The 16,342-nt window shown below is 38.9% G+C and overlaps 1 protein-coding gene across 4 annotated transcripts in view; it reads right to left on the reverse strand.

The window, feature by feature from the left end:
* The window catches only part of LOC145991305 (uncharacterized), a 230,243-nt gene that overhangs the window by 16,512 nt on the left and 197,389 nt on the right, over nt 1-16,342 (reverse strand). For all 4 annotated transcript variants that reach the window (XM_083127296.1, XM_083127295.1, XM_083127297.1 and 1 more), the window contains one exon: nt 1,993-2,044. In XM_083127296.1, coding sequence (XP_082983422.1) covers nt 1,993-2,044 — 52 coding nt within the window. The remainder of the gene's footprint in view (nt 1-1,992; nt 2,045-16,342) is intronic.

Below are 16,342 nucleotides of genomic sequence, written 5' to 3' on the forward strand. Positions count from 1 at the left end.
GATGAGTGATGAAATGATGAAATTGATGAATGGACATTCACAAACAACCAAGCCCGACCGGGATTCGAACCCGGGACCCTTGGCGTCGCAGCGCGATGTGCTAACCACTCGGCAAAAACGCTGGAAATGTAATAATGTTCTTAAACAGGAATAATAATTGGACTAAGTGGTCTAGTGAATAGATGGGATGAAACCAAGGGTCCTAGATGCGAACCTCGAACAAGCGATAAGAGTTGTTGCGTGATTCGTTATTTATGAACTCTTGTTTGATAAAATTAACCTAGAGAAATTAGAAAAGCGACGATGAGGTTAAACACAATGGACACCGCTCATGCCTTGACTGGGATCGAACTTCTGGCGCGTAGTGCGTTACGCAACTGCAAACCTTTAGATATTATTTTTAGATATACTTTACTTTTTTCTTACACGTTTCTCTCGGTATCTCCCTATCTGTTAAGTTTACGACTAAACTTTATGTTACACTTCAGTTTCTACTAAGTCCGTAAGTTCGACTGCTTTGAGGGTAGGTGGGTGGGTGTTGTAGCCCCTTTTCATAAAACAAGTAAATACAAATTCATGAGGAATCCTCGTTACATACCTTGAATTAATGTTACTACGTTGGGGGAAAAAATAGAGGAAACTACGGCAGCAAACCGGAAATCGCCGGATTTTCCCGGAACAAAACACCCCTCTCGACGTCTCCTATTGGTGAAGTCCCAGACCTGGCTCTTCAAGATCGATAACAACAAACCATGTAATTGGTTGCCCCAGCCTCTGGCTGGCTGCCACTTCCTAGAAGAGCTGCTCTGGAAGCCTGACAAACACAGCGCGTAGTATTTCACGTCATGTGGAAATGTGTAATTATTAGAGTAGCAGCGTTAAGTTTCAAACCGGAAACGAGAAAGGATTGTCCAACAATGACCTATTGGCAGCTTTCCTGTTCAATGCTTTTCCAATCCGAATTAGCTTTTACCTATTTCTTGTTTGTTTTGCTGCCATCTTTCGGTCTTCTTTCTCCCTGAATTGTCTCCCCATTGTTTGTGTAACGCATTTACACTACTACTTTACTTTTTTGGTATTTTAATCTATGGGCACGTCCATGTTACAGTGGTGTCCATCAGAGACAGTTTTTCACTTACAACATTTACTAGTTAAGTACTATTGAACTTGAGGCGTATAGTGTTCAAGTAGTAAATTTTATATTAGTGGATATATTCTGTAATTTGGAACATAAGGAAGATCCTCAACGAAAAATGGCAATTCAGTTATGAACATTTAACCTATACAAGTTTTCAAAGATTCTCTTACTGCTTTATCGGGATTGTACTGTCTGCGCTCGATCACAAATTGAATGAGCACCAGACACTCCTAGCAGTTACATATAACAAATCCTCGTGAGGACGTTGAGGATATCTTGTACAGTAGCGTGCACTTTTGTGTTGCAATAACTCCATCATAATCGTCCATACAGATACGGAATGGGGGGGGTCAACTATCAATTTCCTATAAATATTAGAAATTTAAAATTATTATTAACCAAGTTGCAATGAAGTAAATATTTTCTATGAATACTTGGTATGTAAATATTGGTGCACAGTCGTGGAAAGAAATTATTTCCCCATAAGAGACTATGGGGAAGTATTTTTTCCATGATTGTACATTAATTATTTTATTATAGGTTTTAAATTTATTCCTTATATTAATTTACTGGACATGCTATGTATTTCTAAGAAAAATACTGGCACATACACAATATATTTCAGCCATGGTACTACAAGTATAAGGTCGTTTACCCAATCAAATAATTTTCTGAAGTTGTTGTAATTTTCAAATTATACGTTGCCGTTTAATTGATCACAGTTCGTGCATAATGTTTACTAAAGCTATCAGAGGGGTTTGATTAACTACCCTTGAATAGGGCCATGAATCCAATTGACTTTGGAAGGGGTCGCTACATTAGATAGAATATAGGCCAAAAGAGGCAACACTCACCATAGCCTGTTCAATCTTGTTGTCAATTGCCACAGCACTGGTACCCGACGCACTGCAAAGAAAAATACATTGTTAAGTATGCAATTATTGATAAAAAATAAAAGTTTAAATAACATGTGAACGACAGTACATTGTTCTTCTATAAACATTGTATAAACGTTATTAATTTAAAAAAAGGCACAGATAAGATTAATTACAGTACTCAAAGAACACACACTTAGACTTGCAAGTGATTAATTATAAAATGTGCCGTGACCTACTAACTGAGGAATACCACACAAGGTAATTCCTTGAACTTGCAAATCATACGAGGAAAGTCTGAAGAATCTGCCAATGACGCGATCAAGTCGTTTCCCGGAAGATGGGTCATTAGTCACTTCAAAATTGAAAATGCTTCGGAAATAAACATTCCCCACTCAGAAATCCCTTAACAAGTAATTAAATCCATACCTGCAAACAATAAAAGAAATAACACCCTTCGACGGAATTTCAATACATTTTTCGTATTTGTAAAAAGAGGAGAAACTGGATCAACATGTTTATTACAACTTCAAAGTTAGACAAACTTTCATTGTTCTGGAAAAGTATTAAGTTCAAGAAGACTTAAATGGACTGGCCACGTGGCACGAACGGAAGAGGAAAAAGAGAGTTTACAGGATTTTTCATGGGAAACCTGATGGTAAGACACCTGTAGGAAGGTTAAGACGAAGATGGAGGGATAACGTTGAGATGGACCTGAAGGAAATCGGTAAGGATGGAAAAAAAATATAATTGATCTTGCCCAGGATAGGGACAGATGGAAGGCTTCTAAACCTTCGGGTTTAAGAGTCAGTCTGTTCGTCTGCTTTTGTGATCAGACAGATCAATCGAGAATGAATCCTCAGTAACAAGTGGAGTCCCCATTCTTGTGAAATGTTCCACTACAAATAATCGAGCCTAGAACCCACTGGTTACAAGGCGGCGGCGGCTTTAAAATAATGGAAAGCCACAGTCGAATAAGTCGACGCATATTGTTCTGTGATTAATAGATGTCAATACTGTAACGACAAACGCATATTATTGGAGCAAAGATCCCTACACGGGTTATTTTTACTCCGCTGATCTCAACAATAAATATTTATTGCATGCAAGTGTTTCGTGCCTTAAGGACATCTTAATCATGCCTGTTATTTATGAGCTCGATAAGATATCACCAGCTTTTTTGACATGTTAGAGATAAAACACAAAAGGCTCTTGCAATTATCGAAAGATATACTAGAGGAGATATTATTCAAGTGCAAATGTGATTAGATGTTAACTTTTTCCTTAACTTCTCTCTCAGAGAAGATCTCTACATTTTTTTCGCAGTGTTCTGCGATACAAGTATCACGCTGACATTGGGAATAAGATTTTCATTCGTAATAAAGAGGGGGATGGAGATTTACCCTGGCGAATACAATATCTTCCTGAAACCTCCTTTCCTTTTTAACACATTATGAACAGACCTAAAGGTGGTGATGCAAAGGAGGTTACAAAAACTGACCCTATTCATGGACGTCCGCAGGATTTTTTCCAGGAAGGGCAAGGTAATTTTTTTTCCAGGGAGGGGGCAAAGGAGGCATATTTTTCCCCATAATAGTGATGCCCCCTTAAAAAAACACTATTTCAGTCTCAAATTGTCATGTTCCTTCAACGTATTTATAATTAACAAATTACTGTGGCTGAAATTAAATTGTGTGAAATATATAATTTTTAGGTCGACATTGGCAGACAAGTCAGGTTGGGACTAGTTTCATATTGCTTAGTAATTTACTATCGGAATGTTCGTTCTCAGGCTGGCCAGTTGGGACGAACCTTGCACAGAATGGGTGCAGATGGAAGGTCTGTGTTGCTACCAAGAACATATCGGGAGGGGTCCGAAACAAGTGTGAAATAATAATAGTAATAAATGTTTACTATGCGTACGTAAAAAAAATTCTAGGCCTATTCAAAATTATTAAAATATATAAATTAATATTATTACAATAGGTAAAAAGACTGTATAAGAAAAGATATACAATAGCACGTATTCATCATCTAGCTTAAGTATAGTTAAGATCCTGGCAAGGAAATTCACTTCAAAAAATATTAAACATGAGTATTTATTGGATAACAAAAAAGGATGTTAGGCCCAGTTGATGAAAAGTAAACTTCCTGATTAATATTTTAGGCATATTACTAAAAGCAGTAACGTACATAAGCATTCTTAGGTACTGTCCAATCAAAGCCCTATGGTGCCCATCTAATCCTTGCCTACGTGTTCGGCGCAAATAAGATTATAAATTTCTAAACATGTATAGCCTATTTTGATTTTAGTACTTGGTAAGTCTATCGGGAAGGGGGGGGGGCTGATCCCCTTTAATACGTGCGTGGTTGTTGCGGCAATAAACATTCGGATTTGGGGGTGCCACAGGTAATTTTACAATGAACAGTTTTCTCCAAATTCTTGGTGCTCGAATGTAGGCTGATTTAAAAAATATATATATTCTGTTTAATATTGAATTCACGAAAAAAAATCCCGCATGCAGAAGGAATAACAAGAACAGTAGTGTCAAGCAAGTAGTTTTCTCATGTTGTTTCAGTTGTTTAGAGAGCAAATAAAAACTGAAATATGTAATTGATAAGTGATGGTAAAGAACCAAGTATACTGGTTACAAATCAAAAGCAAATCGTCATGAGAAGAAAGCTTCGGCTCATACAAAATCTAAATTGCTTCATACAGACCTTGTGTATCAAGAGGAATACACAACACAAACTACAGAAACGCACACATTCCGCAAGATTATATAACCCATTGGATGTGTGCAGAACTTCAATTACACAATTTTAAACAAGCCCTTCCTTACACCACACCAGCTATCGACCACCCAGACAAGGTCAGTTGCAGGCGCCCCATTCATGTAAAAATTATCATCCGCTGCACAGGCAGACGGACAGACTCCCTCTAATCGATAGCGGGACCAAATCACGCGAGGCTGCAGATCTCCCGGTAATGACACTGCAATCTAAAGACACTTCAACTTTCCAACAAGCAAGGTTCTTTCCGAGTGGTTGCATCACCGCTACCTTGGGAGACGGTTTAGCGCGGGTGAGGTCATCGTCGACTGCATCTGCACGAAGTTGGAACGGAAGGACTAAAATGGTTCGAGAAAACCAGGAGTATCCAGAGAGACTTGAGAAGAGAAACTGGTCACCCATTGTTTGAAAATGCCGGTTCACACACATTAAGTTCACTTACCTCGGGCTCTGAGCAGCTACTGCTTCAACCCTACAACTCCAAAGGGGGCGTGGGGGTTCATCGAGCTCGCACAACTATTTTATTATACACAGTAAGTTGATATTTATTTCGTGGTAAAATTTGTAATTGCTCTCAATTATGGGCTCTACATTTACATTAAAAACTAATAATAATAATAAAAAGTTAGTAAATTTTGTCCCCTCACGAGTTTTAGGATTCAACCCTTTGAGATTGTTTTGTTTTTTCTCTACGAAATTGGTATAAATCTAACGAACACCGTATTACTATTAAGAAGACAGTGATCAATAACACAGTTTTTTTTAAAGTCCACTTTATGCAGAGTTAGGCTAATCGGGACTGGGTCCTTTGATTACAAGGCTATGCCATTACCACCAACACCCGCGGTAGCTCTGTTGTTAGGGCGTCTGACTACCATGCCAGAAATCCGGGTTCGATTCTCGGCGGGGGAGAACCGAGATTTTTTCCACCTGCTCAACGTCGTATAAAGTGGGTAACTGGAGGAAACTCTGGCGGGTAAAGGCGGTCAGGGCCGTGGCCGTGATCAAGAAAGTTTTCACACCCTTCACACACCCCCATACGCCTTCATGGCGTGGTGCAAAGCACAGGGGAACACTTTACTTACGTTACCACTACGCCATCGGGAAGGGCCTGTGATCATGAACAAAAATAGGGATTGTAGTTTTAAAAATACACCAAATCCCCTGGGTAAAAGGGTCTACGTATGAACTGAATTCTTTCAATTGTGTCAATCTTATTCACATTTACCGAATCAACACACTCCACTTATACTCAAAATATTTTAGCTATGGAAATTATTACAACGAATTCTAAAAGTTTACTACGTTATAAAATACCAAGATTATTTTACAAAAATGTTCCCGGTCATCTGCATAAGTGCAACCATGTCGACTTGAAGTGAGTCGAGTTGGTGTTTTAAGTCCACTTTATACACAGTAAGGTTAATCCGGACTGGAAGTACTGTTTAAAGTGGAATCCGAACCATTTGCCTCCACCGGGTATTGAACGACTTCAAGTGAGTTTGGGCTCAACTACTGTTAATTATATCGCCCTAAATTCGTAGGTAAAAAAACAAACAAAAACTAAGGTGGCCGCCCCCTCCACTGCGAGTGTACTCATGCTAAATCAACATCACATCAAATACAGGACAGTAACGAATAAGCAACGAAGGCCATTTCCAACAGGACAGAACGCATTCTACACACTATTCCAGTTCTTCTACGTCATCTTATTCAACGACGCCAATTCACACGCTCCATTCAACATGCGTGCGAACAGAAAAAAATCAATGTTTACTGCCTTCTATGTACACGGGGTTCACTAAAGTTATGGTTATTCTGCAATGCGGAAGGCTTTTCATGGGTAAACCTTTCACACATCTCAAATATACGAAAAGCATTTACAAGCATGCTAGAAGTGCTGATTTTATGAAATGGAGCGTGGGTGGGAAACAAGGTATATTTACTTAGATGCTTTTGGAGAAGGCGGTTTCTAACTACAGTGTAGATCTAGAATGTCTAGAGTTTAACCTTCATGCTACCAGTTCAAATGCTTCTTGAGATACTATGTAGGAACATACTAGAAAGATCGTTAAAGTGAGGCACAGTCTGTCTCGTTGTACCCTTCAATATTTTAATTAACTATAAATATAGTCGTGTTCCCGCTGTCCTTGTGATGGAATTTGTTTTGTTTCCAAAAATTAAGAATTTGCAAATAAAGATAAGAGTCGTACTATAAAGGTAAGGTAAGTCAAGGATAAATTTAATTATGTTTGACACTCCTAGAAGATAACTAATGAAGGTCCCATCGAGACGGAACAGAGAATTTCTTATTTTAAGATTACCTGTGGAACATGTACAAGTAAATTTACATATTACGGTGTTGCTACCTTTTTAATCTCAGAAGTGCCATACTAAAATGTACGTTTCGAGCAACGAAAAGGGTCGAAAAAATCTACAATCGTCGATGGTGTGTTCACGGGATACAATGGGGGGGGATTCCACCTCGAAGGATATTTCACCCCCCCTCTCTAATTTCAAAAGCAGGTACAGAACACCTACACAGGGAAGTAATGTGTGTACGTTCTTGAATATGTGGTAACACGGACTGAACTAACAGTTCATTTAACCATTACCAGGCGCATTAGGCTTCACTACTGCCAATATCAACATAGTCGAGGGGGATCTACAATGCTACAGGGTTACTTCTATTTGGAACTACGCACTTGCATGAACATAGATCCAGGTAACGTGAGCATTAGATAGCACTCGGATTACGCCACCGCTAGTTCCCAAGCATTACGTACACAGCCAACACCAAGACGTGCCCAGTACCACTGGCAAGATAAAGGCCACTTTCACAAAAGCACAGGTAGAAAGCGCCATGGCGATTCGGCAGCTACACAGAAAGACGAGAGCAAAGCGAACAATCACTTCCTGCTTCCAAGATGGTGTGTGCTACTTACTTTGGGAAGAAATGGTCAATGTACTTCTCCACGGCTTCACGTAAGAGATCGTTTTGCTTCATTTCGCAGTGCACATTCCACAACATCGTACCTTCCCGAATCGCACCACTCTGACTGACAACAGCGCCGACCAGCGCCCTCACGCGGCAGGAGCACGAACTCACGGGCGTGACGTCACCGCCGAGAGGGAAACCGACCAATCGCTGCGCGCTGCAGCGAACATGTCACTTCCGCCATCGTAGGAAGGCCACGAGAAGATTGCGTGTACGAGAAAAAAAGGCAATTACAAAGAAAATACAATTTTTGTTGAATGAAGATTCCTTTTAGTGCATATCTAAATTTTCTTGCGATCTTCATGGAAATGAATGAAATATATAAACAGCCTGAAGGTGTTTTTTTATTGTTCAGACGCGATTGTACAACGAAAATTATTTTTATTTTGTGAGCTATTTTCAGACTCTGAAACCAGGAATAACCCAACAAGTGCCAGTGAAAGAAATGAGAACATGGTTATCCTAAAAATTAAACACCCTTCCACAAAAACAGTACCATACGTACAGTGAGTGTAAAAAGTGTTTGGAACGTAAACAGGGGATCCGCTCAGGGTTGTGGGTGCAGGTAGGCGAGTGGAATAAAAACCACATTATTCTACCTCATATACTTGTTTATCTGACACAACAGGAAAATACAAAATGTAAAAAAGAAACCATCTATAAACAATAATAACGAAAATATCACATATTTTGAACACAAAGTTTTTGGACACTTGCCATACTTGTCCATATTTTCTGCAAAAAACACAAGCATTTAATATTTTGTTGGACTTCCTTTGGCACGAATCACTGCGTGGAACCTGTCTGGTACAAATTTTACCAGATCTGCAGTAATCTGAGGTGTGAAATTGTGTTCAATTCTTCCTGCAATACTAATTTTAGGTCGGATTTGCTGGATATGTTTCTCTAATATACTCTATAAATTTTCTATAGGGTTCAGATCTGGGGATTGAGGGGGTGTGTGAAGTTGTTTTGGGGTGTTATATAACAGTCACAATTTTGTATTAAGGGCGGTATGCTTAGGATCGTTGTCCTGTTGAAACAAGCAATCATTACCCAAGTTCATTTGAACCGCACTAGCGCTCAAATTATTCTTCAATATATCAATGTACATGTACTGATCCATCGTCCCCTCTATGAAATGCAACTTGCCGACCCCGGCAGCACTCATACAACCCCATACTAAGAGTGAACCGGAACCGTGTTTTAAAGTTGGGATTCAGTTTCGCGGCTCCAACTCTGTATTTCTTTGCCGCCATACCATATGACTACCATCCTACTCAAATAAGTTGAATTTGCTTTCGTCCGAAAAAATGACCTTGTTCCGGAAGTCTGCGTCGTAATTGCGGTGATATAGGGCAAACTGGAGGTGCTTCTTTCTGTTTATTGCACTAACCCAAAATGTCTTGTCTGCTTAGAACTTTATTTGAGATCTGTAAAGAATAATCGGCTTTTGGGTATCAAGTATATATGATAGGTAGTTGATAGCCTGAAATGTTTGTAGGAGCGCCGAGATCGTTAATATAAAATTGATCATGTAACAATATAATGATTAACATTATAAAATATCATCTTATTATATCCTTGGTGAAACTCTAGTTAGCACCAGATTGAACGCACTTCTAGCTTAACTATTTTTATTAACATTTTTTTTAAAAAAATCAATACCGCCATCAATACAATGAAATACATAGTTTTGCAACTTTGTTCTTAATTTTACCAGAAGGAAAACCTTTGTAAGTTAGGATGATAATCATTTTTCAAATCTGACTGAATTCTTGCTCATAGAACCACTTAATTTCGGACTTTCGTGGTAGAATATGAAAAACCAGTCCTGATATTGTTCCTGTATTTTTACACAACATTTCGAGTAGATTTTTTAGTTGGTTAATCTTCTGAAACCCTAATTAACTGACAATTTGTTTCGTCTATTACAGCATAGGGGTTTCCTTCTTCAGTCAAACGAACGATATCAATTTCCAGGGTGGGGGGTGGGAGGCGACACTTGGGATGTTTGCAATGCCCATGTATACGTGTCCAAATTAATTTAATTTTCTAAATGACAATTCTCAGACAAAATCTTGAGTCTAGTGGACCGGAAAGTAATTCCAGATTAGATATGTACATTCTGGAGAAAGAATAAACTGCGTGATACTTGCTAACGTGCATTTGTGTGTGAGAGGGGGGGGGGAGAAGAATGATACAGGAAGGTCATCATCAGACTAGACGAGTTGTTTTTTCTCTGTTCCTTACGTCCTTACACTCATGCAGAGTTCACGATCTGAAAACATTCATCTCCACAATAAGGCATTTAAAACGTTGCCTAACCACAATCATCTCTAAAGAGACAGAAGAGTCGTAAAGAGTATCTACTGTGGCAACAATCGCAAAGAAAGTAATTACGGCACTTTTTACCGGCTATTACCAGCTCTTTCCTCCATTTGCAAGTGTTTTCTATTTGCGCACACTTGCGTCAAAGGATTTACATATTGGCTCATTATCTCGCGTTTTATCTCGAGAAGCTTGAAAAACAAGGCATTGTATAAGCACAGCACACCTATCATTGCGCACGTGTCAAACAATTGAAATTAAAACGCAAAAAGCATCTTGTAACGAGGAACAAAGGGCGTTCGCTCGCTTATCTCAAAGAAAATGTGCTAGTATCTCTTTAAATCTGTCAACTCAGAAGATTTGTCAATATTTTGAATTTAACGGCATTGTTTTCGCCAAAATAATACACGACAATAATGACAAACAGATGGTCCAACATAAATAATAATAAAAAAACACTAGCAGTAACGAAATTCAAGGCACTCATATTTAGCAAGTTCGAATTTGATTAATTCACTAATGCTGGAGTTTTCATAATTTACGTCGCTTTTCCCTCCCTATGCTAAACGTAACAGTAAGCATGATTTTGAAGAAATCCCCAGGCCATAATTTCTGAAATAAGTTGCTTTGTGCGGCACTCCTTCATAACAACCTATTTGATGGATTGATTTAGATTACTTCGCTTTTTTTCTGCCACCTTTGAATAATCGCAACGTTGAGAATGAGTGGTGATATGATGAAATTCATGAAGGGACACTCGCAAAGAACTTCGAACCCGGAACCTCTGGAGTTGTAGTGCGCTGTGCTAACCACTCCGCCAATTAGGTCGACTGTAGCAACCTTCTTGTGTGTTTGCTTCGGGTACTTCCCCAACGTTGCGAGTATTAGGCTGCCATTTTGAATGCTTCCTTCCGTGGTGACTTGGCATTGTTCTCCGAGTCGTACGACACCTAAATCCCAAAAATCGGCACCAAATGTAAATCTATGTGGACAAACCTGAGCATTTTAAGAATATGAGTAGCCATGTTTTCCGCCATCTTGGCAAAATAACTTTCACGGTAAAGCCGTAACAGAGAATAGGAAAATAATGGTTCCTAACCAATGACAATTTTGGGCTTTTTACCCAATTAGAAAGTCAACTTTCAACATAATTGTCCGTATTGGCATATCACGAGCACACAGCGTCGCAAAATACAGGTACTCTCCTGCTCACATAAAATAGCATATTTTATAAGGTTGGCCAGTTGAAGCATGTGCCAATTTATCCGAAGAGGGGTGCACAACTAGTTGGCCGTGAGCTACAACTTTAACGTTCGTTCCGACAAAGCAATGCAGAAACCTACGGAGTCCACGTGAGTGGAAACGCCAGTCCTTATCGAAAGTGAAGATAAGACGTGTGCGGTTTGATGTTTCCACAAGTATTGACGTCAGCGGGAGCGGTCTGCAGTGAAGGTTCGGACGTCTGATACTCTATAAATATTCCATTGCATCATAGAAATCACGATGACCGCAAAGTTCAACTCAAAGAAGCTACTTTCAAAATATTTATTGCAAATTTAAGTTATGAAAAAAACATAGATTCAACTCGGAGTAATCTATCGGGTACTTGCTGAAATGCTGATTCATGTCACCAGGGTATTACAGCATTAGGTGCGCCCGCACAGATGCCATTGGCCGCCCGTATTTTAACAAGGGCCCTGCGACTAAAGCGCCACAGGGGCACTCTTATCTTGGACAAGGTGTACAGTCACCGGCAATAAAAATGGAGACCCTGAAATAATACTTGCTTCCTTGCAAGGAGTTGTGTGTGTTGCCTAACTCTACGGCGGTAGTGGAAGTTTCAATTGAACATTTGCTTTTAAAATTAATGCATCCTGGACTGCATTTGGCAGACTTTCATTCCTCTCTCTCTTCAATACCACCCCCACTTTCCTCTTCCACCATCCCCCCCAAGAAAAAGAAAAGAGGAGGAGGAGGAGAGAGAGAGGTGGGGGGAGAAGGGTCGAGGAAAGGAAAGAAATAAAGGAACGTCGGACTGCAAAAGGAAAGAGAGTGGTGGAGAAGGGAAAGGGAAACACACATGCTACTGTGTATTGGTACAACCGACGAACTACAATTTAACATGGAGGTGATGACTATCTTCACATAAGTTTCAATTTCACTGCGTCTTTTACTTCACGGTCTATATTTGAGGGCCCACAAACACAGACAAATGACTGCTTTACTTGTTACTACCTGGCTTCTGAGTGTAACCAGCTTGTTTTGTCTGGTCGAGTATTACTCGCGCCTGACGTCATGGCGAGCGAAGAGCTGTCAATTCCTTACGCTATCTACCGTCATTCATGCGAACTATTGGGCGCTCAAGCGAAAACTTCTGCTTGGAGCACTCTTAATATATAGATAGATAAGTAGTAAATATTGTTTCCAATAATTACAAAGTAATCCATAATCATCAATGGCAATCATGAGTCCGTGCTGCGGAATTGCATATATGTTGAGGATAATATTACATTTTTTCGAGGGTTTGTAGTGTAAAATAAAGTGCTGTGACACGCATGAGACGAGAGACTGCCTAGTCCCGAGTCTCGTCTCACTTCCATCCTAAAACTCCAAAATAAGGAAAAATCAATTTGGATGAACACAAAACATGCTTACGCTTCTCTTCACGGAAATAACAGACCTTACATGACTGACTCATTTCCTGTTTGAGGAGGTTGAACAGACGTGTTTTGCTTTAGTTCCTACAAGCCAGGCAGGCGATTTCCATTGTTTTAGGAGGCGATTTCCATTGTTTTAGGAAGTGAAGGTAAAATATTGTCTGAATCCCCAACCGCCTACCGAATTAAATCTAAAGAAGTTAGTAACCCAATAATATTTTCACCAAACAGTTGTGTTTGATGTAGCAGGTGCCGCAGAATTTAGCAACAAATGGGGGGGGGGGGCGAAACAGCGAAACAAAATGTTCTAAAATTTAGATAAGACAAACATATATGTGCTGTATAATGTGTACATATATACCGGGTGGTCCATTTATAATGATAGTATGGAATATCGCATGCAGAATGCATCCAATCGAAAAATTGCACAGAATAAAAGTTTGATATTATTGAGGGGGTAAGTCAATGCCGCAAAAATTTCGTCGCCGCCACCCAACCCTTTGGGGGGTGGGGGGTAAATTTGAAATTTCAAATGGAACACCCCCATTCGTTTTACATATTTGGATTCCGTGTTGAAAAAGAAGAATTTTTTGTTTGAAAAATTTTGTAAAAAAATTGCAAACTTCGAACATTTATAAACATTTGGTAGTTTCAGATTAATTTTGTTCCCTTTATGTAATAACGGTTTTGGTTTCCGTTGAGAACATTGCATAAACGAATTTTATTCAAAAAATGTGTGCAAAGAATTCGGCAAAAGAAAATTGTTTGCAATTTATGTTTTTGTGTAACAATAAATAATATTAATTTGTTCCAACTCTCTGGTTTCAAGGAACAATTTCATATGAACAACAAAATTAAGTATGTTCCTACAAATTAGTTATCATTTGAGTTACACAAATAAATGTTTAAAGGAGCAAATGTTCAAAATGATGACCGTTCTCTTCAATGCATTTCAAAACACGGTGTGTGAAGCTCCACACTGTTCGTCCCAAAATGTCAGGAGTGATAGAGGCACAAGCATCAATAATTCGTTGCTGCATGTTTTCTGGCGTTGTTGGAACTTCGTGGTAACACTTTTCTTTAAGTAGTCTCCAAAGGCAGAAATCAGGCGACATGAGATCGGGTGAACGAGCTGGCCAAGAAACGGGTCCTCCACGTCCTATTCATCGACCAGGAAACTTTGTGTCCAACATGGCTCGAGCCTGAATGGAGTAGTGAGTAGTGTTGTTCATATGAAATTGTTCCTTGAAACCAAAGAGTTGGAACAAATTAATATTATTTATCAGGGTGGCTACAAACAAGCAGAAATGAAATTCCCTGACTTTTCCAGGACAAAATTTACATTTTTCCCTGACAATTACAAACTAAACTAAATCGATGTTATTGCAAATGGAAATAATAAACTCATACAGATCCACGTATGGTTTTGTTAAGTACCAATATTATCTTCTATGAAATTGACTTAATTTCTCTATTCTCTATGATTTGAATTCAAACTGCAAAATAGTGAATTTGGAAAATTATTACAATTCACAAGCTAGGGAAGGATTACAGAATTTTGTCAAACGCAGTAACTTTAAAATAAAATACTTGATTATTTTTAAAGTTACGACTAAATGAGATAAGAGTGAAGAGTGATTGATTAAGAAATACAATTTGTAATTTATCAGTCTCCTTATACATTCTCGGTATTATATGTTGATATTTCCACTGAGGTTTAGAACCCTCCGCTTGTAAGAACCATGTGTGAAGACTCATTTTTCGATGCATAAAGATACTTATCTCTTCTCTGTAAAGCAAACAACTTAACTCTTTCATATAAGTGAAACAATTGAATCGAACAAATATTTCCTTACATTATCAATGGGATTTCTGCTTCAGTACAGTATATCCAAGTGAAGTACTGTGAAACTGACAACATGCAGTTATACCATTAATACTGACGAAAAGGGTATGTAGGTATTAGAAATTTAACGCAAGGAATTTATAGAATTGCATTGTATAGGTACCTGATTTAGCTAACCACACATTAAAACAGGAACACTCTAATATTAAAAGCTTCTGAAAGTTCATATACGAGGGGCATCCTGAAAAAAGCTCCAATGGTGCCTATACGCAGCACTAGTGGTCGGAGAGCGACACACACACATGCAGGCAGGAAGAAGTGGCATGTAGCTGTAATCTGGTACAGTTGCAATGCAGCCGTTTTAGGACAGTTATAGGTTAAAGATTGCAGCTCTCATACAGTCTCCCACCGTCTGCGATGTAGCCTACATTGCACGCTCAGGATTTGGCACAGAGCCACCAGCAATCGTGTAAGGTGTGCAGACCGGACGTCGTGAGTGGTAGTATGGTCAGACAATGGTGCAGACAATTCACGGAACACCAATCGAATGTGCACAACCCCATACAGCTGAGTACACACAGGCCCTTTACATTACTTCAGGTGAGAGATCTTCGACCACTCCCTGTACAGCCACGGCCTTGAATGTACCGACTTTCATCTCTTTGTTTAACTGAAGAGGTTTCTGGCGGGGCAAGGATTTGACAGCTACAATGTGGTAGAGATAGTTCCAGTCTTTGCTGTCAGACACATATACCATGGGCATACCGTGCGCACTTAGCTTGGTAATTCAAAACATATCTCGTGCGACAAATACGAAGATGTAGCTCCCGTGTGACAGTAGATGCGCACTCTATCTCCTGTTAGAACCCTGCCACTTTGCTCTGTAATGCAAATGGTTTTGATAGAAGTTGAAAAAAATCGTGGGAAATACATGATTTAATGTGGCGATCGGAATTATTCCATGTACGTATAACTCTATAGTTTACTCTTGAGTAAAATGTTGGAAAACTTGCATGTTCTATGTACACAAACATGGCCTAGAAAAGACAAGAATGTTAGATTTCATGGAATTTTTCGTTGTTTTAGGACATTTCTTTAAAAAAAATCGCTAAAAACGCCAACAATTCGCATTTTATGCCAAATTCGAGTTATTATGATATTTCGAACGGGCGAAAAATGTGTCCAGACATCACAGCACATTCCTAAATATAACTTCGCAGCAATTACCATTTTTCACGGTTTTGGCGTTTGCAAAAATTCAATGTCCCTACTAATTGGAAATTACTTTCTGGCCACCCCTCGTATAAATCAGTAGATGGAAAGTGAAAATTTAGCAGAGCTGCCAGAGAAAAGTCAATTCTTGAAGAAAGTGATTTGCTTTTATGATTGAATGATTCGAGTAAATATGATATTAAAATATTTACGTATTTATTATTAGTATTTTATTTCATAATATTGGACATTAACCTTAGTCAGTGAGAGATTAATGACCATCTCTCATGAGTTTAAACAGACAGGACAGAACAGAGAGTGGCGTTAATTTCATTGCAATACCAGTGTTGCAGTAAATTTGAGGTTGGGAGCATGCACTTGCCAATTTTTATAACGTTCACCAATGCAGATTTATGTTTCACTTTTTCGTGATAGTATTCAATATATATATATATATCCCATTTGGTTGGATTCTTCTTGATAACTAAGAAT

Source organism: Lepisma saccharinum, chromosome 8, assembly GCF_977018435.1.
Source record: "Lepisma saccharinum chromosome 8, izLepSacc3.1, whole genome shotgun sequence".
NCBI classification, from domain to species: Eukaryota; Metazoa; Arthropoda; class Insecta; order Zygentoma; family Lepismatidae; genus Lepisma; species Lepisma saccharinum.